Source organism: Neoarius graeffei, chromosome 11 (assembly GCF_027579695.1).
Source record: "Neoarius graeffei isolate fNeoGra1 chromosome 11, fNeoGra1.pri, whole genome shotgun sequence".
NCBI lineage: Eukaryota > Metazoa > Chordata > Actinopteri > Siluriformes > Ariidae > Neoarius > Neoarius graeffei.
In genome coordinates, this window is record NC_083579.1 from 25,396,800 (window position 1) to 25,420,932 (window position 24,133).

The window sequence follows — 24,133 nt, forward strand, 5'->3', positions numbered from 1 at the left end:
CATGCCCAGTGCACAGCTCTCGATATGGCATTAAATATTCTCACAACACTTATAGGCTAAAACGATTAAGAAATTTTATATAAGTTCATAATTACGCCAGTAACACCACACATTGGCGTGCATATGTACAAACCTGTCTGAGACACCCGTCTTCAACTCGGATACCTTTTTCTCTCTCCTCTTCCTCTAAATTGACGGTAGGCAATTATCCAACTTCCGGCGAGTGCAGCATCATTAGATGCGCCACCTACCATAGGGGAGTGTGTACAGAAGGGAACACCTCTCTGCCTGTTTAGCCGTGCGTAAGGCGTAATTGATCAATCGCAAGTGGTTGGCACGACGCAATGGGTAGCCTAGATTAGATAGATAAACTAGATTTTTTTCTAGCGTGAGAAATCGGAGGTATGGCGTGTGAGTGTGTGAAGACAATAAATGCGTGTGTCTCACGCTCATTGCGTGAGAGTTGGCAGCCCAGTCTAAATTGACCATAGGTGTGAATGTGAGTGTGAATGGTTGTCTGTGTCTATGTGTCAGCCCTGTGATGACCTGGCGACTTGTCCAGGGTGTACCCCACCTTTCGCCCGTAGTCAGCTGGGATAGGCTCCAGCTTGCCTGCGACCCTGTAGAACAGGATAAAGCGGCTAGAGATAATGAGATGAGATGATTCATTGGGATTTAATAGCGGAGCTCCCGCTACTAAAGAAAAAGAAAAGATGGTAAACCCATTGAGTCGATTATTTGTGGTTTGTCCGTGTACGTGTATGACCAGTCATACACACCGCCTAGTGGCTAGTGTTAGTAATTACCAGTCATACACACCGCCTAGTGGCCAGTGCTAACCAGTAAAGAAATAAAACAAAAGAGACTGGCTATGATATAAGAAAATTCTACAACCCAGAAACAGATGGGAGCTCCGCTTTTAGGCAGTGCCTAAACCTATATATTAATCTTCACACAACAGGAAACTTTGCGTAACTTATCTGTGCATGATTATTACGCCATGCCTAGCAACCTCTCATCTCGATGTAAAATATCTGGAGAGCTCAGAGCCTATTGAGGTATTTCACTCACGTGACCAAGTCATGTGACACTGCCATTTTGGACGGCACGGCTCGAATCAGTTTGAAAGCGAGGAAGGCGATGAACGAGAAACATAAAAGAAAAAGGAGCAAGATGCAGAAAACACCTTCACTATCCAGTGACGTAGGGCATTTACAGGGCGAGCAGAGGGAGAGGTATTTGCAAAAATTGAGGTTAGCAGGCTTAGAGAACGACGTTTACCTGCTTCCACCAGGATTGTTCACTGACAGCTAAGGTTTGTTCACATTTTCATTTACTTTCGGTCCTCAGGATAAACAAAATGTTATTAAATGTCATTGAAATAACTTCTTAGTCTGTTGAGACATGGCCCGTTATAAGTTTTTCCTTTACTGTATTTACTAGTTTACTGAGCGCGCTCCGGGGCGGGCTGGCTGGCGCTAGCTAGCTAGCGCTCCGGGGCTGGCTGGCTGGCTGGCTAGCTAGCGCTCCGGGGCTGGCTGGCTGGCTGGCTAGCTAGCGCTCCGGGGCTGGCTGGCTGGCTGGCTGGCTAGCTAGCGCTCCAGGGCTGGCTGGCTGGCTGGCTGGCTGGCTAGCTAGCGCTCCGGGGCTGGCTGGCTGGCGCTCCGGGGCTGGCTGGCTGGCTGGCTAGCTAGCGCTCCGGGGCTAGCTAGCACTCCGGGGCTGGCTAGCTAGCGCTCCGGGGCTGGCTGGCTGGCTGGCTGGCTAGTTAGCGCTCCGGGGCTGGCTGGCTGGCACTAGCTAGCTAGCGCTCCGGGGCTGGCTGGCGCTAGCTAGCTAGCGCTCCGGGGCTGGCTGGCACTAGCTAGCTAGCGCTCCGGGGCTGGCTGGCTGGCTGGCTAGCTAGCGCTCCGGGGCTGGCTGGCTGGCTGGCTAGCTAGCGCTCCGGGGCTGGCTGGCTGGCTGGCGCTCCGGGGCTGGCTGGCTGGCTAGCTAGCGCTCCGGGGCTGGCTGGCTGGCTAGCTAGCGCTCCGGGGCTAGCTAGCGCTCCGGGGCTGGCTGGCTAGCGCTCCGGGGCTGGCTGGCTAGCGCTCCGGGGCTGGCTGGCCGGCTGGCTGGCGCTCCGGGGCCGGCTGGCTGGCGCTCCGGGGCCGGCTAGCTAGCGCTCCGGGGCTGGCTAGCTAGCGCTCTGGGGCTGGCTAGCTAGCGCTCCAGGGCTGGCTAGCTAGCGCTCCGGGGCTAGCGCTCCGGGGCCGGCTGGCTAGCTAGCGCTCCGGGGCTGGCTGGCTGGCTGCCGCTCCGGGGCTGGCTGGCTGGCTAGCTAGCGCTCCGGGGCTGGCTGGCTGGCTAGCTAGCGCTCCGGGGCTAGCTAGCGCTCCGGGGCTGGCTAGCTAGCGCTCCGGGGCTGGCTGGCTGGCTAGCGCTCCGGGGCTGGCTGGCCGGCTGGCTGGCGCTCCGGGGCCGGCTGGCTGGCGCTCCGGGGCCGGCTGGCTGGCGCTCCGGGGCTAGCGCTCTGGGGCTGGCTGGCTGGCTAGCTAGCGCTCCGGGGCTGGCTGGCTGGCTAGCTAGCGCTCCGGGGCTAGCTAGCGCTCCGGGGCTGGCTAGCTAGCGCTCCGGGGCTGGCTGGCTGGCTAGCGCTCCGGGGCTGGCTGGCCGGCTGGCTGGCGCTCCGGGGCCGGCTGGCTGGCGCTCCGGGGCTGGCTGGCTGGCGCTCCGGGGCCGGCTAGCTAGCGCTCCAGGGCTAGCGCTCCGGGGCTGGCTGGCTGGCTAGCTAGCGCTCCGGGGCTAGCTAGCGCTCCGGGGCTGGCTAGCTAGCGCTCCGGGGCTGGCTGGCTGGCTGGCTAGCACTCCGGGGCTGGCTGGCCGGCTGGCTGGCGCTCCGGGGCCGGCTGGCTGGCGCTCCGGGGCCGGCTAGCTAGCGCTCCGGGGCTGGCTAGCTAGTGCTCCGGGGCTAGCGCTCCGGGGCTGGCTGGCTGGCTAGCTAGCGCTCTGGGGCTAGCTAGCGCTCCGGGGCTGGCTGGCTGGCTGGCTGGCGCTCCGGGGCCGGCTGGCTGGCGCTCCGGGGCCGGCTGGCTGGCGCTCCGGGGCCGGCTAGCTAGCGCTCCGGGGCTGGCTAGCTAGCGCTCCGGGGCTAGCGCTCCGGGGCCGGCTGGCTAGCTAGCGCTCCGGGGCTGGCTGGCTGGCTGGCGCTCCGGGGCTGGCTGGCTGGCTAGCTAGCGCTCCGGGGCTGGCTGGCTGGCTAGCTAGCGCTCCGGGGCTGGCTAGTGCTCCGGGGCTGGCTAGCTAGCGCTCCGGGGCTGGCTGGCCGGCTGGCTAGCGCTCCGGGGCTGGCTGGCCGGCTGGCTGGCGCTCCGGGGCCGGCTGGCTGGCGCTCCGGGGCCGGCTAGCTAGCGCTCCGGGGCCGGCTAGCTAGCGCTCCGGGGCTAGCGCTCCGGGGCTAGCTAGCGCTCCGGGGCTAGCGCTCCGGGGCTGGCTGGCTAGCGCTCCGGGGCTGGCTGGCTGGCTGGCGCTCCGGGGCCGGCTGGCTGGCGCTCCGGGGCTGGCTGGCTGGCTAGCTAGCGCTCCGGGGCTGGCTAGCTAGCGCTCCGGGGCTGGCTGGCTGGCTAGCACTCCGGGGCTGGCTGGCTGGCTGGCTAGCGCTATGGGGCTGGCTGGCCGGCTGGCTGGTGCTCCGGGGCCGGCTGGCTGGCGCTCCGGGGCTGGCTAGCTAGCGCTCCAGGGCTGGCTAGCTAGCGCTCCGGGGCTAGCGCTCCGAGGCCGGCTGGCTGGCTAGCGCTCCGGGGCCGGCTGGCCGGCTGGCTAGCGCTCCGGGGCCGGCTGGCTAGCGCTCCGGGGCTGGCTGGCTGGCTAGCCCTCCGGGGCTGGCTGGCTGGCTAGCCCTCCGGGGCTGGCTGGCTGGCTAGCACTCCGGGGCTGGCTGGCTGGCTGGCTAGCGCTATGGGGCTGGCTGGCCGGCTGGCGCTCCGGGGCTGGCTAGCTAGCGCTCCGGGGCTGGCTAGCTAGCGCTCCAGGGCTGGCTAGCTAGCGCTCCGGGGCTAGCGCTCCGGGGCCGGCTGGCTAGCTAGCGCTCCGGGGCTGGCTGGCTGGCTGGCGCTCCGGGGCTGGCTGGCTGGCTGGCTAGCTAGCGCTCCGGGGCTGGCTGGCTGGCTAGCTAGCGCTCCGGGGCTAGCTAGCGCTCCGGGGCTGGCTAGCTAGCGCTCCGGGGCTGGCTGGCCGGCTGGCTAGCGCTCCGGGGCTGGCTGGCCGGCTGGCTGGCGCTCCGGGGCCGGCTGGCTGGCGCTCCGGGGCCGGCTAGCTAGCGCTCCGGGGCCGGCTAGCTAGCGCTCCGGGGCTAGCGCTCCGGGGCTAGCTAGCGCTCCGGGGCTAGCGCTCCGGGGCTGGCTGGCTAGCGCTCCGGGGCTGGCTGGCTGGCTAGCACTCCGGGGCTGGCTGGCCGGCTGGCTGGCGCTCCGGGGCCGGCTGGCTGGCGCTCCGGGGCTGGCTAGCTAGCGCTCCGGGCCCGGCTAGCTAGCGCTCCGGGGCTAGCGCTCCGGGGCTGGCTGGCTGGCTAGCTAGCGCTCCGGGGCTGGCTAGCTAGCGCTCCGGGGCTGGCTGGCTGGCTAGCACTCCGGGGCTGGCTGGCTGGCTGGCTAGCGCTATGGGGCTGGCTGGCCGGCTGGCTGGCGCTCCGGGGCTGGCTAGCTAGCGCTCCAGGGCTGGCTAGCTAGCGCTCCGGGGCTAGCGCTCCGAGGCCGGCTGGCTGGCTAGCGCTCCGGGGCCGGCTGGCCGGCTGGCTAGCGCTCCGGGGCCGGCTGGCTAGCGCTCCGGGGCCGGCTGGCTGGCTAGCGCTCCGGGGCTGGCTGGCTGGCTAGCTAGTGCTCCGGGGCTGGCTGGCTCAGTAAACTAGTAAATCCAGTAAAGGAAAAACTTGAGACTAAAAGGTTTTAACAGTCATCCAAATGACTGAACGTAAACATTGCTACAGTAACATACCAGCTACTGTTGACATTAGCTAGCTTGCCGTCCAAAATGGCGGACACCGGGGTGTCACGTGACCCTGTGACGTCAGGTGAAATACCTCAATTCCCCGCTGTAGAGACGAGTGAAGCCATCTGGCCGCCATCTTACCACTCCCATCGCGTGTATTTGGTTTGATCGTATCCAATCAAATTCGCCCCAAGAAAAGTATTTCCTGACTTTCCCCCCCTTCATTACCTCCTCTTATTTCCTCAACTTTACCCACATTCCTTACATATCTTTATAGCGCTCCCCTTCACTGTTATTGTTTGTTTGTGTTTGTTTTAATTGTCCAGTTCGGTCTCTGATCATTTTTTGAAGGGCTCTTTTACTCCTATAATTATTTTTACAGAGATTATTTCAGGGTTTTTTTTTTCTCTTATACAGTGTATCTTTCTCTTTCGAATATTTTTTCTTCCTTTCTATTTAGGACAGTTGTTGAAACTGTTTCTCATGTTATTTGCCATTCTCACTTCATTCTCACAATCATGTCTTAACAGTATCTATTAGTCACATAATTCACATCACACATGAATCAATCCTGATAGAGTTCAACAGTTTATAGATTATTCCTCAGTGCTCACACTAATATCTTATTTTCTTGAATACACATTGGCTTTTTATACTATTAAATTGTTATAGTGATCTTATTTTTGTTTGATATAGTTATAAATAGATATTGCCTGATGTTATTTAGGTTTTCTTGAAATTTATGTAAATTTTTTTAATGTTTTGGAAATATTAATTTGTATGGAAATATTTTCTAATAAATTGAGTCTTAGAATAATTTATTGTTTTGTTATAATTATGCAGTAAATTGTAATTAATGAAGGACCTGTTTGATTTTATTATTATTATTATTATTATTATTATTATTATTATTATTATATCATTGTGCATAATTTGTAACTATAGCTATGGATTGTTAACAATCTGTTTCTAAATATTTAATTTGTAATATCTACCTGTAACTCTCTGTTCCATCCATTATTTGCATGATTTGTTTCATTTCATTTTTCATTCTGTGTAGTAGGGTTCACAGGCATCTGGTAACAGGAAATGACGTTACTTTTGTTAGACCCTGATCCACATGCTGTCTCCATCTCTGTGGAAACCAGAATTGTCCTGTCATGTTGTAATGTACACTTTGTTTTCTTCTCTGTTATGTATGCACTGTCTATGTAGTTTCTATTTGGCCGAATAAATAATAATAATAATAATAATAATAATAATAATAATAATAATAATAATAATAATAATAAGTTAATCTCCAGTAATCTTCCTGAATGTAAACACCCCACAAAAATCAACCATTCACACACACGCGTGTATAAATAACATGTCCAGTTTTTGTTTTATTTCCCCTCAACAATTAGAAATAACACGTCCAGTTTTGTGTAGCTGCCGAGGCAGAGATATGACTGTACCGATCCGATGTGCGTGGTAATATGGCGGCCAGATCGCTTCACTCTGATGAGCCAATGATCAGTGGGTTCAACATGGTTGCATTCCTATCTGCGCATGCGCAGATCATTTTTAGTCGTTAATTCTAACAGAAAATGGTTTTAATTAGACTCCTCACAATTAATGAAAGCTTAGAGGAAAGCTTAGAGATCATTTTATTTCTAATTATGTATTTCTTCTCAGCAATGTACGTAGTTAAGTACAGATTACATGTTTTTGACGGCAACTCACCTGAGTCATGCGCTAGTTTCACCACTAGATGGCGCCAAAGTCTAAAGTTTATTTAAGTTGCAACTATTCTCACAATTATTCTGATTTTTTAAAACATATTTACATTTTCTTAATGCAGTTGATGCTTCGTAGGTTTTAAAATGCATCTTCAAAAGTCTTTTTTAATGTTGTTGTAATTAAAATATTTATTTCACTGTAGAGTCATTCTTTACAGAAGTTTATTGGAGTATAATTTCTTTGTGGTTTAATCGATAAAAAAAATATTTTGTGCAAGTTTTCAGTGTAGAATCTATCTTAAATTCAACAATAATCATCATTTTGGGAAATTCCTCAGTAATTGCTTCAAACTAAGAATATAAATGAATGCAGGTCATTTCAAAACCTTGACAGGGGCGGTCTTACCATAGAGGCGTAGGTAGGCGGCTGCTTGGGGCCCCCCACCAGCGGTCGTAGTAGGGGGGCCCCCAACCAACCACAAAAAAAAAAAAGCCCCTTATCATGATTCATGAACACTTCAAAAGTATGGTACATTTTACTAATATTCCTAAGAAATACGTTTAAGTAGTAGTTAAAATGTCCAGTTCATGGTTATCTGTCCCTACACATACACCCCAAACTTTCACAATGAAATGGACTAGTCCATAACGCTGCGCAGCGCAGCGCGAAAGGTAAACATATAGTGACCGGAGTCTGAACAACGCGAAAATGAAAAGGAGTTACCCAAGCGGATCAAAAAAAAAAAAAAGCGAAAAGATGCTGAGATGTGACAATGCTGCCTAAGTTGGGAAACTTTTTTACAACTACTGTTAGCAATAGAGACCGCGACAACAACGTCAACGTCATTCAAAATGTTGAACATGATGCCGGTGCAGCAGCAGCAGCAGCTCGCTGCTGTGAAGTGGCACTAGCTGAGGAGGATAACGTCAAGCAAGACACGTTGTTGCCACCTTCCATCACCAACAGTGTCAACGTTGACACAAATGAGGTGGAAGAGTTATCCAGTGATGGCCATTTTGACACCGATGATGACAATAGTTTTATTGTTTTATTGTTAGTTGGTGACAATGTTTTTTTTTATTATTATTATTTTACATTTTCCTACATCTGGCTGTGCATCATGTACGTGTGAAGACCTGTGAGAAGACATCAACAAGTAGGACTCTGTGATGTGGAGAACAATCTCTCTTTTCTCTCTCATAGACGCTCTCATTCACTCACCCTCTCTGTCTCACACACACAACACTCTCTCTCTCTCTCTCTCTCTCTCTCTCTCTCTCTCTCTCACTGTCTCATTCTCTCTCACTCACTCACTGACACATACACTCATGGATATGGAGTTGCTTAGAGCCAAATGCCACCTCATCTCTCCTCAGTCCACACTTCTTACCTCCCCTCACTCACTCACTCACTCACACACACACACACACACACTCACTGACTCACTCACTCACTCACTCACTCACTCACTCTCACACACACACAGAGAAACACTCACTCACACAAACACACACAATCATGTACATAGTTTTATTTATAGAATGTTTGAAATGTTCTGATCTTTAAAAAAAATAAACAGTGCTGGTTTTCCTGGCATTTTGGCAAAGACAGATGTTATCTGAAATCTTGTTCTCTGTTGGGTTTCATCATGACTATTAGTTTGTGTAGTGCTACACTTTGTGTGTTCTCTGCTTTCCATCTTCATTTTGGAGTAAAGAAGTGTATGCAGGGTTTAAAGGGGAATGTTTTTTTTTCTCCTCTCCAACCTTTACTTCCCTATAGATTAGCTTTACCTGCCTATCCACCATGCAGTCGGTACATTGTTTTGTTTTTTATTTTTTGTTTCGGAACGGATTTGGGGGAGCCCATACATACCTTCGCCTGGGGCCCCCAATTTGCTAAATCCGCCGCTGAACCTAGAATTATGGTTATGAATATAGAGGGGGAAATGATCTTGAGGAATTTCTTCATTGTTATTACTTCATATGTTTTCACTCTATTTTATAAGGCTTATAAGATTTATAAATGAAACTGACCTGCACACTATATGGCCAAATGGTTATGGACACCTGATCATCACATCCACATGTGGTTCTTCCTCAAACTGTTGACACAAAATTGTAAACACACAATTGTATATGATGTCTTTGTATGATGTAGCATTATAATTTCCCTTCACTGGAAGTAAGAGGCCCAAATCTGTTCCGCTTTATCCTGTTCTACAGGGTCGCAGGCAAGCTGGAGCCTATCCCAGCTGACTACGGGCGAAAGGCGGGGGACAAGTCGCCAGGTCATCACAGGGCTGACACATAGACACAGACAACCATTCACACGGGAAACCGGAGGAAACCCACGCGGACACGGGGAGAACATGCAAACTCCGCACAGAAAGGCCACGGAGCTCGAACCCGGACCTTCTTCCTGTGAGGCGACAGCGCTAACCACTACACCATCGTGCCGCCCTAGATAATCCTGCTCAGTAATGTGTTCATTTATCCACAAGATGGCGCCAAAGACTAAAATGTGTGTTATTAAGCCCAATTGAAGTGTATTTCCAGTTTACATCAATTAGCTTTTGTTCATTACTTACTTTGCAGTCAAATGTGTAGGGAGCATATTCAAAATTTACCCACTTGACAGTAAAGTGAGTAAGTGGGCTTGATGAATGATTGGATTTCAGGAAAAATACTGTAATTAGATTTTGGCTGAACTTTTATATTGAGGCCACACTGGAGAGCTGGATCATCAATGAGATTCCTATACTGCTCTGTAGCCTTGTGTGATTCGGTCACAAAGAATATATGGATTTAGCTGTACAACAAATCTAAACCCAAGCTACAGGACATTCTTCTGTGTTGATTAGAAGCGCTTTATCTGGTGTTGTCCTCAACGCCACTGGTCCAAGCAAATTACAAACACAGCTTAAGTTCAAGCTGATCTAAAACTCCTAATGTCTCCAGTGAGCCTTGGATCAGAATTATGTAGGAATGGATGAGAAATATGTACATAGATACAGATGTACAAGGGATTTCATGCCTTTCATGGTAGTTCTGTTTAATGACTTGCAAATATTATGTATATTTTTATATTATATGGAAACAATGTTTTACTGGGAAATACACCACTCGTATTTTTCAAAAGTGCTACATCTGGGACATGGAGAACCAAACCCATGACATAAATCTCTATATGTAAGGAAATCGACTAATTGTTCTGAGAAATTTGGGTACTTTTTGTTTGTGAATGTGTCAATACAATAAAGAGAAAATCATACACTGGCTTGAAGATATGAAGTTTATCTTCTTGTGTTGAAAAACTTGCATTTTTCACATGAAATACATCACGGATCGGAGTGACATATTTAAATAATATTGGCTGGCGTTGAGTGGTCTATCAGATATATTCCATTCAGCTAGCACGATACTGAATGAGTCAAAGATGAGTTCAATATCATGCTAGCTGAATGGAATATATCTGATATACCATAAAAAAAGACAGGCAATATTATTATTATACATATACATTTGATGGAACAATTATAGATTTTACAAAAAGTTAAGAACAGGGTTTACAAATTGTCACAGTTGCTCACTAGTGCCAAAGTTTTACGTGTAATACGTATCTTATGGCATTTTTAATTCACTGCGGCAGTTTACTGTGGGTGCCACTGGTGAATGAAGAAATGCTTCTGCGTATGTGCAGCAGAAAAGTTTCTCATTGGATATTCACATCACTGCCAACATCATGTTGTTACAACCATGCACTATCGTAAACTATATTCAATGCTCATTCTTCACTGGGTAGAGTGACGTAATATACACGTAGGATAAGTGATATGCTAACAATATTGCATGCTATCAAACCAAATGAATGGAACCCGCTAGAAGGGAATAGAATACATGTTTTTATTCCATCAAAAAAGTGTCCTGCATGTATAATAATTCCCAATATTTTACTCCGATGACATCACTCCCAGTGTTTTCCCGCTGACAAGACACACACTGTCAAAATGGAGAACTGGTTCAAAATGTAAAATATTTGATTAACTTGCTTTTTTTGTGTGGATGTGTCCATACAATATAAAGAACATTACATGGTGGCGCGCAGATATGAAGTTTATCTTCTCGTGTTGAAAGTATTTTCATTTGTTCGCTTTGTTCACTCATGAATATGTTCACCACTCAAAGATAAACTTCAAATCTTCATGCCACCATGTAATATCTTCTATATATACATTATTCCACAATTATTCAAATGTCACCAATTATGATTAGAACCCATGATTTACTTTCTCACTAGGCTACGTTGTGAAAATATCATTTAGAGACTTTCATGTTAAGTATGTTGGATATTGTATTGGAGCTGGGTCAGTATCAGATCAGTTATGATAATGTTTACTGACAAGAGACAGCTGTTATATGAATATCCAAACAGAACATAGAAATAGAAATGGTTTTAAAAGTATTCAACCTCTCGTGATCTCCTTAGTGCCTCATGATCTGTACATCTTAGTTGTTATCCTGTTCAAGCATTACTATTGAAACCACCAGTTACTGGGATGAATTAGGTGGTATAGCAGGAAAACACTAAATCATACATTCTTTAGTTATTTTCAATACACCTTTTTTTTTTTTTAATCAGGATCTTACACTTGCAGGAGGGAAGCATGTGAAGGCAGGATATGTATTGAACTTTTAAGCTCACATGGATGGGATGATAATAACTACTTTACTACTTAATGGAGAGAAAGTGTAGTGCTGTAATGAACTTCAAATTAAAACCAGGGGTCAAAGCTTAGTGGACATGGCTGCCTCCTACTGGAAGGAATTTGTCACTACAGTATACCTTATACAATGAAGAACTCAAGGGGGGTATCAAATGGATCCTAAATATAATGTTGTCCTTTTGTATGGCTTTTGATGGAGAATATTTCTTGGGTTGAAGATATAAATGGTGGGTGGTGGATAGTTGACGATGGATGATATTGTATCTACATACAAGCAAACAGGGATATGGTGTAAGCTCTCACTCCTAAACTTCTTCTCCTTCATCTCTGTTTTCCATGACTTTCATTTTACACACTTCAACTTGGACCATATTCTGATACAACCCAAAGTATTTTGTCATATGGGAACTCCTTTTCTTTACCAATTTTTTAAAGGACTAATCCCAGGTCAGTGGTCTCAGTGTGATCTGTTCCTGTAACTCCATTCTCTATTTTTGTGCTTGCGTGTGCTGCCAAGCCCCTGACGTAATGCTCCCTGTTAATGATTCGCATGTGGGAAGCAAAAGCAATGCTGAGTCTCTCCTCTGGACTGGAGGGAGGAGGAAGAAGAAGAAGAAGCAGAAGAAGAAGAGGAAGAAGAAGAAGAAGAAAAGCAAACCCAAGCAATGCTGAGTCTTTGCTTTGGACTGGGGGCAGCAGAAAAGTAAAAGCAAGCCTGAGCCTCTGAACTGGGACTGTTCAGATAGAAAGAAGAAATGTTAGGACTCCTTTGTGGATTTTAGGGAGGAAAAGCAAAGCAAGGAAAGGAAAGTCAAAGCAATGCTGGGCTTCTGGTCAGGAGTGTAAGGAGAAAATATAGCAATGTATATAGTGTGTTGTCTGGACTGAGAAAACTTGGTCAACATGGCCAAACCCTGGAGTGAGCCTGAGTGAATTGGGGCTTCTTCTTTTTTTTTGCTCCACTCCAACTTTGGACACATGCATACTGGACCTCAATGTGGGTATTATTATTATTATTATTATTATTATTATTATTATTAGTAGTAGTAGTAGTAGTAGTAGTAGTAGTAGTAGTATACTGTAGCTATATATTGGCTATAGACTATCTCTGTTTCCCTTACCTCCTACCTCCAGCTCTCTCTCTCTCTCTCTCTCTCGTTTCTAAAACAACATATCATCTAAATGTCCGTCTGTCTGTCTGGCGTCCATAGGCAGTCTATTTTAAGGCTCAGTGAAAATAGCCTGTATATGGGAAATTATACACATATTTGTCCTGAGAGTCAGCAGCTTTACTGAGTCCTGGACGCCTCCAGTACAGGAAATAAACGGGTAAGCTCGCTCTCTCTCTCTCTCTCTCTCCAGCTGAAATGCAATAGCAGGATATAAAAATGCAGAATGATTATTCCAGATGTGCAACAGTTCCAAATCTTCGGGGCGCAGTTTTATTTTCTAAACGCGACCAAGGATCTGGAGCTGTGTGTGTGTGTAGTAATCTAATCTAATAAACCGAATCTAACCCAGTCGAAAGCTTTTTCATGTTGGTTGTTTTGGAAGTAATATTATATTACACCTTATACACGGCGAATTTTGTCAGAAAGACTATTCTAGAAAAAACCCAAACCGAAAGAAGTCTCTCGATATAAATAATTTCGCCTGTCAGGTCTTTATTCTCGAATTTTCGACTAGTTTTCTTTGTGTTTCTGTTTCTGAGCTGCTCCCAAACCCATGACTGAAGCTCCGGTTATTTTTATCGGTGCTAATAATGTAGCCTGGAAAGAGAGGACACGATAAACGGCTCTGTTATGATAGGATTAGATGTGGATATCTGGCTGGAAATGTTGAACCTGGTCTGCTTTCATGCCAAGATGACAGCCCTGATCGACAGGAATCTCTCTCTCTCTCTCTCTCTCTCTCTCTCTGTATGTGTGTTAATTAGGTATATCACGATTTCCGGTTGTACTAACAATCACGATATTAAACAAGGTTATCATGAACTTCCAAATATCGAGTGACACTTGAAACTAGGCTGCCTAAGAAGATAAAGTCCTAACCTCCTCCTCTTCCTTCTGCTTCTTCTTCTTCTTCTTGCATCTTTTCCCCACTTCTATAGTGCTGTGCAAAAGTCTTAGGCACATGTAAAGAAATGCTGTAGACCAAAAATGGCTGAAAAAAGTAACGAAATGAAATGTTTCAATACTATAAACAGTAAGCCATAATAAATGAAACAAAGTTGATATTTGGTGTGAGACGACCCTTTGTTTTAAACACAATAGTATAGTCTCAGATACAGTGAGTGCAGTTTTATAAGGAAATGAGCTGTAGGTTTTACTGAGCATCTTGCAGAACCAGCCACAGTTCTTTTGGAGACTTTGATTGGCACACTTCATTCATCTCATCTCATCTCATTATCTCTAGCCGCTTTATCCTGTTCTACAGGGTCGCAGGGAAGCTGGAGCCTATCCCAGCTGACTACAGGCGAAAGGCAGGGTACACCCTGGACAAGTCGCCAGGTCATCACAGGGCTGACACATAGACACAGACAACCATTCACACTCACATTCACACCTACGGTCAATTTAGAGTCACCAGTTAACCTAACCTGCATGTCTTTGGACTGTGGAGGAAACCCACACGGACACGGGGAGAACATGCAAACTCCGCACAGAAAGGCCCTCACCGGCCACGGGGATTGGCACACTTGCTTCTTAATTTTACAGCAACACCCAGTTGCCTTCATTATGTTTTCTTTTTTAAAGGGATCCTCCAACGGATTTACTCTTAAACTTACGTTAAGTAAAAGTGTTCGTAGATTTCAACAGTCAAACATTCATTTTCAGAGACCAAATAGTGTTCTAGAAAAAATAATTGTTATTAAAATACCAGATGGACCTCTCGCAGAAGTGATGTATGCGATGACATGGTGTGGTGGAAGCTTGGAGCAACTCGGCTGTTTATATCCTTTGCTTGCAACATAGTTTTGCTAGTAGAGTTCAAACGAATCACCTAATGTGACACTTTCATTTCTCAAGAAAGAACACTGGATAAACTTGCCTTTGAAGACAACTGTCTCTGTCTGGATTTCAACACTGACTGGTTCATCTGTTTGCACAGCAATATCCTCCTTTCCAGTCCATTCACGTTCCTAGGACATAAATGAAAATTAAACTACCATGAAATAAAACTTTGGAAATTTCAAATGAGTGAGTTTCATGCAAAATGTTCTGAGTAATTCTTTTATCTGGAGTGTAGTCTACCGTACCTGAAGCTCAATTGAATGCTTCGTCTCTTGATCTGTCAGTGCTTGTTCTTTAACATCAGTGTTTTCTTTGTTACCCGTATTTTCTTCCAGTTATACGCTGAAGAGCCTACAACGCATCGGAATACTGATTACAATTCACCAGGTAAGACACCAATAATATACTACAAAGAATCACAGTAGAACAAAGTCGAAAATAACCTCCTGATGGTGTTGTCTCTGTTGCCGCTCAACACTGCATCGGCGGAATTTTAGAGCTGAATGATGGGAAAATATTGTTGGCACGGCTTTGTCTTTTATCTTTCTTTTTATTCTGGAAGCCCCCATTAATCTTGCTTTTAATTCCGTCAATTCTTCGAAACAGGATGATTCAAAATGTTCAGAGTATATGTAAGGCACCACAGACAGATTGTTTTGAGGTCTTCTGATGGCATGAATCCATTTCTTGCGAATAGTCAGACGATTCTGGCCAGGTAAATGGTGAAAAGATATCTTCTTGTCCTTCTTTTTAGCATCATTTTGGCATTTATATGCTGCACAATGACGCATACTTTACTTATTTAAAAACCTATAAATTCAGTAAAAATACTTGTAAAACTAGCAAAACCACATTGTAAGCAGAGGATATAAATAGCCGAGTTGCTCCAAGCGCCCACTACCTGACGTCATTGCATACGTCACTTCCGCTGGAGGCCCATCTGGTATTTTAATAAAAATAAATTTTTCTAGAACACTATTTGGTCTCTGAAAATTAATGTTTGACTCTTGAAATCTACGAATACTTTTACTTAACATAAGTTTAAGAGTAAATCCGCTGGAGGATCCCTTTAATCTGAAAAATGGTCTCTTATGTAATATACTGCTCAGATACAACCTTTTTTTCCTGTAACATTTAATTTTGTGCTGGAAAACGAATGTCTGGAACTCTGAAATGTTTTTGTACTGACTCGATAATGTAGAAGTCATAAAATAGAACTCTATAACAAAGTTTGTTGGAAAAAAAAATAGGGTGCCTAAGACTTTTGCACAGTACTGTATTTGGGGTTAATGTTGGACAGGCCCACCAAGCTAATGTGGTTAAGGGTCCAACAGTGGCAGCTCAGTAGTGCGCGGGTTCGAACCTCCAACCCTTCACTCAGTAACCTGTAACCACTGCCTCAAAGCCCTACTGTCTTGGGACAGTTTAACTATTAATATCGAAAAGGCATTACCTGCTCTCCAGACCTGCCTGATCCATCCTGATGCCCTACTTCTGGCTAAAGTTCTCACCACTTTGCTCCTGTGTTGGATGGCTCCATACGGACAGTCGAAAGATACACTTAGAAAATGGCTCTGGAAAACTTAGAGCTTTGCTATGATGGTTTAGGACTACAACTGATGAGATAACTTCACTCAAGTCTCCCTCAATGAACAGTTGATACCTTCAACAAAACAGACTTCATGAATTTCCTGGCTACACAATTGTATTTTATTCCTATATAGGATACAGTTATAGAAGTGAGTTATTTATAATCACGCTTTCTGTTGTCACCCAAGTGATTACGGGTTCCCTTTTGAGTCTGGTTCCTGTCAAGGTTTCTTCCTCATGTGGTCTGAGGGAGTTTTTCCTTGCCACTATCACCTCAGGCTTGATCATCAGGGATAAATAAATTTATTAGGGATAAAATTAGTTCATATATTCAAAGTCTTTATTTTTCTGTCAAGCTCCTTTGTGACAATGTCTGTTGTTAAAAGTGCTATACAAATAAACTGGCTTGACATTACATCCTAATATCAGTAGGAAGAAAACATAATGAGAGGGTGTGCAACAATAGGAAAATAATCAACACTGAAGTAGTGTCATGCTTCACATTAACACCCCAAACCCTAACATTCTTTATTAAATAGCTACATGTCATACTTTTTATCTGTTTATACAGTAGCTACGCTATTTATCTGGTTATAGTTAACGTCCCCAAAACAAGTTAGCTCTTGTTATCACTTATAACAAATATAAACAGTATTTCCTTCATCACTCAGGCTGCCCCCCATAGAAGAACAACGTATTCGAATGAGCGCATTAATATTAACCTGTGATTTGCCTTGCAGTCGGAACTATCATAAGAGCTGCTGTTATAGAAAATTAATCAACGCATTTTGAGCAATCAGATTTGTGAATGCAGCAGCACTGTGTTTTAAGTAGTATTAATACGCATGCTGTGAATTAAAAAGTTAAAGAATTAGATTAACATTTGAGAAAAAACAGGTGTAATAAGTCAATCATTAAAGCATCCATCCATCCATCCATCCATCCATCCATCCATCCATCCATCCATCCATCCACCCATTGGCTCTAACAGTTTGTCACTTCCTCTTTGCAGATCAAAGGTGTTCCTAGTGAAAAATGACAGCAGCAGTAAATCTACATTAACACAGGACAGCCATCACGGAGTTTCATTGTCGGGTTTTTACTCATTGCCAAAATCTTGGAGGAGAACACCATCTCATATCATAACAGAACCAAGAATGATGAAACAACCCTTGAGTCCTCATTAACCACGCTCAACCCCAAGAGTTCACACCAGATAAATCAGAGCTTTTCCAGGATCTGTTTGCGAAGCAATTCCCACAAAGTTAAATACATCCATCTCTGTCATTAAACCCACGTTGCAGTCTTCAAGTGCGGCCCACCAGACCATGATGTTTCGTGACCAGGTGGGTGTCTTGGCCAGCTGGTTTAAGGGCTGGAACGAGTGTGAACAGACCGTGGCTCTGCTATCACTGTTGAAGAGGGTGAGTCGGACCCAAGCCCGGTTCCTGCAGCTCTGTCTGGAGCATTCGTTAGCTGAGTGCACGGAGCTGCATGTTCTTGAAGTGGAAGCCAACAACCCAGGTCAGTACAGCATGCCTGTGTCTGTCAAATCTTCCCACAATCTTTGCACTGCGACTATGAAAAAAGGAGAGGCGTTGAGATTACTATGAAATAATCAAACGTTCTTCAGATTCTTAGTGATGGCTGGTTGTCTATCAGTAGCTAGATAATGAAGATATTAGGGTTCAGCATTGCATCACATCACAAGATCTCATCAATGGTAGCTATAATAATGATTTGGGGCAAACTATTACATGCACTTAAAGACAGAGGCAGATGCATTCATGGTTTCTAAGTGTTTCAAGTTTGTCATGTCTTATTGGCTTCATACCGTGTTTCCTCCAAATAACAAATATCATAAACAGAAACGTTGTAACCGAATCAAGCTATTCAAAAAACAAAACAAAAACCCTCAAAGCATCTGTCTTTAGTGGTCTAGGGTGTTGCTTGAAAAGAGACTGTGGGCATGGAAACAAAAACCTTGGTAACCCAATCATCTGGTTGAAAAACGTATAGTGATGTCTAGTCTACTGACGAGCAGATTGACAATGTAATCAGCTAAAGGGATATCTTGGGGTTTATAGCTGTGTTGCTCAGCTGTGTGATGCTGATATACTGGATCTATACCGTATACACAACACACACATGAGATTCATTTCAGAGTGTTTAGTGAAAGAGCTTTCCTATAAAGTACTCCTTATTCTATAATATATTTAAGGAATAAAACACTTCAGGATGTACAGCTATTGGAAAATCATCAACTTGACTTCGTGTCTGGCTGCATCACATTATTTTATAGTGCTTCTTATAACACAGAAATTTGCAACCAATTAAATTTTTCTATTTATTAATAAGTGACATGATACTTTTTTTTGCTTGAAATGCAATACATCTTACTAATCAGCACATATGTAAGGAAGGAAACAAGATCTCGGAAACACATTTCTGACCCCACATGTCTCAGCTGATGGACTACACGATTTTGTAAAATAGATTTTTCCACTGAATCGTTCCTTTAACTCCATTATAAAGATTAACTCATGATATATAGGTGGTTTGGAAATGAGAATGTGCTGAGGCCATGATTTGTTGTACCGAGTGCCATGAAGCTGTGTGATGAATTTAGCCGTTGATGGTTTGACTACACAGGCGTGTATGTGTACAGCACGGTTTTGCATATGTCCGGCCTCTCCACAATCCAGGGCGACTTTGTGGAGTTTGCAAATCACTGCATTTGCATGCATGTATGTATTTCTAACTTCCTGAGTCAATCCATCATTACTAGATGTGTGTGTTTATATGTGATGGACTTCATCTCCCCGGGCCTTGTTAGTCAGTCTTACCTGTGTCAGCAAGTGCTCATGTCAGCTTCCTCTGACTCACTTGAGAGAGAAGTGTGACTCTTTTGTTACAGTACTTTTTTGCACCAGTGATATGCAGTCCCTAGTTTCACTATGAGATTTTGGTGAATGTCTTTTGTTGGATAAGCCTTTAAAGAAAAATATTATCATGTGCTGGATCAAGTGCTATTTTATAAGCTGCTGAATAATGAGTGTGGAAGCCATATTACTGAATTAAACCAAAATTTGCAGTGATAAATGTGATAATTGTTGGGTGGCATGGTAGTGTAGTGGTTAGCACTGTTGCCTCACAGCAAGAAGGTTCTGGGTTCGAGCCCAGTGGTGGATGGGGGCCTTTCTGTGTGGAGTTTGCATGTTCTCCCCGTGTCTGCGCTCCGGTTTCCCCCACAGTCCAAAGGCATGCGGTTAGGTTAACATGGGGCGGCCTTGGGCTGAAATACCCTTGAGCAAGGCACCTAACCCCCAACTGCTCCCTGGACGCTGTAGCATAACTGCCCACTGTTCTGGATATGTGTGTGTATGCTCATTGCTCACTTGTGTGTGTGCATGTGTGTGTTCACTGCTTCCAATGGGTTAAATGCAGAGGATGAGTTTCACTGTGCTTGAGTGTGTATGTGACAAATAAAGGTTTCTTCTTCTTCTATAACCAGCTACATACTGGCAATATACTAGAAGCTTATTAAATGTTTATTTCAAAGCTTGTCATGTTCTCATTTATGTTTAATGTTATATTGCATTACATTTGACAACAAAGAAAGAAAAATACTATTTCCTTCTTCAGTCCACATTTTCTATCCCTGTTTTTTTTTTTTACTTCAAGGCAGTTGCTTGTGTTTAACGACATACATCTAATTTAAATAATCAGATTGGTGAGCCTGTGAAAATCAATTCACGCAGGTGTTCAACTCATCTCTGAATACACGTAACTTTCTCCTGGATAAATATTGTCATAACTTTTGGACTCAAGTCACCCACTTTGAGTACAGCCGTACTTATGTAAATATCACCTCACACAAAATACCAATATTATAAAGAAAGAATGATTACAATATGCTAAAAGTTTCCAGATAATTTTATGATTAGAGGGTTGCCATAATATAAAATAGCCAAAAATAGCTTATTATGAATTTATTTATTGACAATTCTGTACCCTAAAATGTGTAACCCAGTTTATTGTAGTGTATCCTAAAACGGAGCTTAGCTACAGGTTTGTTATTTTGATTTTTTTTTCTGTGATAGGCTGAAAAACATTATGCTTAGGAATATCTCATCTCATTATCTCTAGCCGCTTTATCCATACAGGGTCGCAGGCAAGCTGGAGCCTATCGCAGCTGACTACAGGCGAAAGGCGGGGTACACCCTGGACAAGTCGCCAGGTCATCACAGGGCTGACACATAGACACAGACAACCACTCACACTCACATTCACACCTACGGTCAATTTAGAGTCACCAGTTAACCTAACCTGCATGTCTTTGGACTGTGGGGGAAACCGGAGCACCCGGAGGAAACCCACGCGGACACGGGGAGAACATGCAAACTCCGCACAGAAAGGCCCTCGCTGGCCACAGGGCTCGAACCCGGACCTTCTTGCTGTGAGGCGACAGCGCTAACCACTACACCACGGTGCTGCCCGCTTAGGAATATATTACACACAAATGTACAATACAAATGTAATTTAGTTGGCTGTCTTGATATTTAGCTTCTCAACATAGAAATTTATCTCACTAACTTATCTCAACCTGTCAGGTATTACATGTGACTACCTAGCGCTAGTTTATAGCTATATACGGTATACTTGTCAAGTCATGAGGTGATTTTTCAGTTTCAATGAGTTCTTATAAGGTCATAACAAGTCTGAACTTTAACAGATGTGAAAACAAGAATGACGAGTAATATCGAGTACTTTTTAGTCTTTATGAAAACTATTTGTATTAGCATTTGGCTAGTTTTGTATGGTCAGAATTATTACCAACTATTATTGTGCTAGTAACATTTGAGAAGTTAGCATATAACTATTGTTAGTTAGCATTCTAGGTGATATTTTATTCGTCTTTCTTTTAGTTTTACTTTCATATTTTAATTCAATTTAAGAGTGTATTCATTCCTACGTTAACTTGAGTGAAGAACTTGAAACTGTACTTCAGCTTTTACATGAGTATTTATTTAGATGAGTAATCGTACTTTGATTTGAGTAAAGAATTTTGGTATTTTTTAATTACCTCTCAAAGAATATTGCAGTATTTTTAGATTTGCAAAAATGTTGCCAGTAAAACGGTAATGTTATATTATTGACAAAAATATTTTGCAAGGAACATGAGGTACCAGCTAGTTACATGTTGCTGTAAAACATGATACCTCAATACGTCCAGAAAATGTAACATGCTGTTCACAATATATCACAGTATCACAGTGATTATAAACACTTTTAGCTACTATAAGCTAAAAGTGTACACATTTTCTGTACTAAATTGACTAATGTAGACATAATAAATTTGCAGTGAAAAGAGAATGTGTTACTCTTCAAAGAAGTGTAATGTTATTTTTGGATATGAATTGCATTGGATATGAAAAAGACATTTTGTGTTCCTTCAATTTTCACACAAACTATGTTTAAATGTACACCTAATAATCGGCATTTGGTTGACAGATTACGCTACACTAAAGTTCTTTTTTTCCCCCACTTCATAATGATGTTTCAAAGGCCCTGTGAGTGGTACTTACAGCTGGTTAACTTTCAGCTGGAAGTTCGAGTGGAAAGGCGCAAATATTTGGAAGGAACTGTACTAATGAAAGGAATCCACAGTGACCTACTTATTTGAGTCTGTGAAGAAGCAGCCTTGTTCTCTGACCCAAAGTGATGTAACGTATTAGCTGTTCGTCTCAGCATCCCACAATACACTGATTTAGACTTTGAGATAAGTGTTTACACTGAATAATGTAATTTCAAATTGAAGCTTGAACATTAAAGAGAAACCAAAAAAGTACTGGAAACTCGTGTCTTACACTGACGAGTTTTTGTCTGCATACATTATTCTTTCTTTATTCGATGGTTTTCTTCATATCTTATGGGTTATGGGTTAAATTGAATGTGTGTGTGTGACATACCAATAATTAGCAATATACAGTATATAGTATCTATTGCAAAGGATATCTTTCCTCGAAGGGTCAGTCTTTTGGAATTCAAAGCACCATTGAAGACAATAATTCTGCCCTCCTGAAATGTCAGATCTGATTGGTCAAGAAGTCTTGATTAATTTTCCATAACAGCAGCTCTGCCGGTAGCTCTGGCGGTAGCATAGTTAATAGGCTCATTCTACTACTTGTGTATACACTCACCGGCCACTTTATTAGGAACACCCATCCACCTGCTGTCTTGTACAGTTCTCTAATCAGCCAATCCCTTGACGGCAGCACAATGTATAAAATCATGCAGATACAAATCAAGAGCTTCAGGTAATGTTCACTTCAATCATCAGAATGGGAAAAATTGTGATCTCTGTGACTTTCACTGTGGCATGGGCATTGGTGCCAGATGGACTGGTTTGAGTATTTCAGAAACTGCTGATCTCCTGGGGTTTTCACACACAACAGTCTCTAGAGTTTACACAGAATGGTGTGAAAAACAAAAAACATAAAGTGAACGACAGTTCTGTGGGTGGAAACATCTTGTTGATAAGAGAGGTCAGAGGAAAATAGACAGATTGGTTCGAGCTGCCAGGAAGGATACAATAACTCATATAATCACTCTTTACAACCGTGGTGAGCAGAAAAGCATCTCAGCATGCAACAGCAGAAGACCACATTGGGTTCAACTCCTGTAGCCAAGAACAGGAATCTTAGAATCAAGAACAAGTTGCTATTAAAGTGGCCAGTGAGTGTATATAGTAACAGCTAATTATTGAGTAATTCGACTTCACAAACACTCATGATAAACGTTACTTAATATATGAGAAACATTAAAGATCGATGAACATGATGGCGAGAACTGCTGCTCTCACTGAGGAATGTGTTTACAAATGGAAGAACTAGCTGCCTACACATCGCTAGCTTGTAAATTTACGTAGGTAATGTAAGAAGGCATTATAGTTTGTTATTTTATAGTGATAGTGATCTTGTTTGTTTGTTTATATATTTTAAATAAAAATAAAGCTTTTTAGCTAGTGTGTGTGGAGATGGTGCCCATGCCATGGTGCTGTTTAGACCCGAGTTGATTTTCCACCATGGTGCCCTCCCTGGGAGATGGATACCATGCCCCCCCCCCCACACACACACACACACACACAGGGTGTTAGTACCCAGCTGCTGCCCTCCACTCTCATTTCGCCTCCATTCCCTGCTGTAACAGTCAGACGGGATATGCTGAGTCTCAGCAGGGGAGAAGGCCATTACAAACACACTGCTTTTCAGACTGTGCACTTTATCTGTACACAAAGTGACAAGATTTTTGTCATTATTGATAAATGTCATGAGGAATAACAAGACTCTTGTAGGTAGGTAAGTCGATCCTTGTTGCAGTGTTCCAGGCTCTCTTTTGTCTTTTGTATCTTTTGCTTTAGGACTTGGACAAAGTAGTGCACTTTTAAAACTCACTAAATGTCCAGAATTAGACGTTAAGGTCCAATGCTGTACCTTTGGGAGTACATTTTACATTTTTTTTTTTTATACCTTGGAGGACAAAAATGTACCTGTGCTCTGCATAGTTCCTGACAGTTTAATCCAGTACAGAATATTGTTTTGAATATTCTGAAATTTGACTGCTGCTACGGAAATGTTTTAATACTTAATTGGAAAATTCACTAAAGTGTCTGAGTGTATTTTTGAGCCTCCTCCATTAACTCCTGTTTTTTTAGGTGAAAAAATAAATTAAAGTACAGTTGAACAAGTGACAAGTAAGTACACTACTTTGTACTGTGTGCTCTACAAATGCTCTACACTTACATACTGATCAGTTTCTTTTCTTACACAGTTCCTGCTGCATCCCATCCAATACCATCCAACCGACAAGTGTTTAGAAAAACGAAACAAATGTATTTGTCATTACTCATTCAAGGTCTTTACTCATTCGCCATGTTTCTTATAAGGAATCATTTTGCTTAAAATGATCAAACACAGTGTAGTGTGCAGCTCTGTGAAAATAATCTGTAGTTGGGTGATGTTAAAATTGGCAAGTAGCGTAGTGGTTAGCATGTCCGCCTCTCGATCAGGAGATCACAAGTTTGACTCACGGTTGGGTCATACCATAGACCATC

At 44.1% G+C, this 24,133-nt stretch overlaps 1 protein-coding gene across 9 annotated transcripts in view; it reads left to right on the forward strand.

Annotated features, from left to right (window-relative positions):
* Positions 1-11,972: 11,972 nt before the first annotated feature.
* The window catches only part of samd4a (sterile alpha motif domain containing 4A), a 165,482-nt gene continuing 153,321 nt past the window's right edge, over positions 11,973-24,133 (forward strand). For 6 of the 9 annotated variants that reach the window (XR_009655630.1, XR_009655629.1, XM_060933659.1 and 3 more), the window contains exons 1-3: positions 11,973-12,410; positions 14,763-14,814; positions 17,030-17,541. Coding sequence is in view for 6 of the 9 variants with exons in the window: in XM_060933659.1 (XP_060789642.1) it covers positions 17,346-17,541 (196 nt within the window). In the remaining 3 variants the exon portion in view is untranslated. Of the gene's footprint in view, positions 12,411-12,624; positions 12,743-14,762; positions 14,815-17,029; positions 17,542-24,133 lie in introns of those variants that run through there. The other 3 variants (XM_060933661.1, XM_060933662.1, XM_060933665.1) reach the window with 3 other exon arrangements.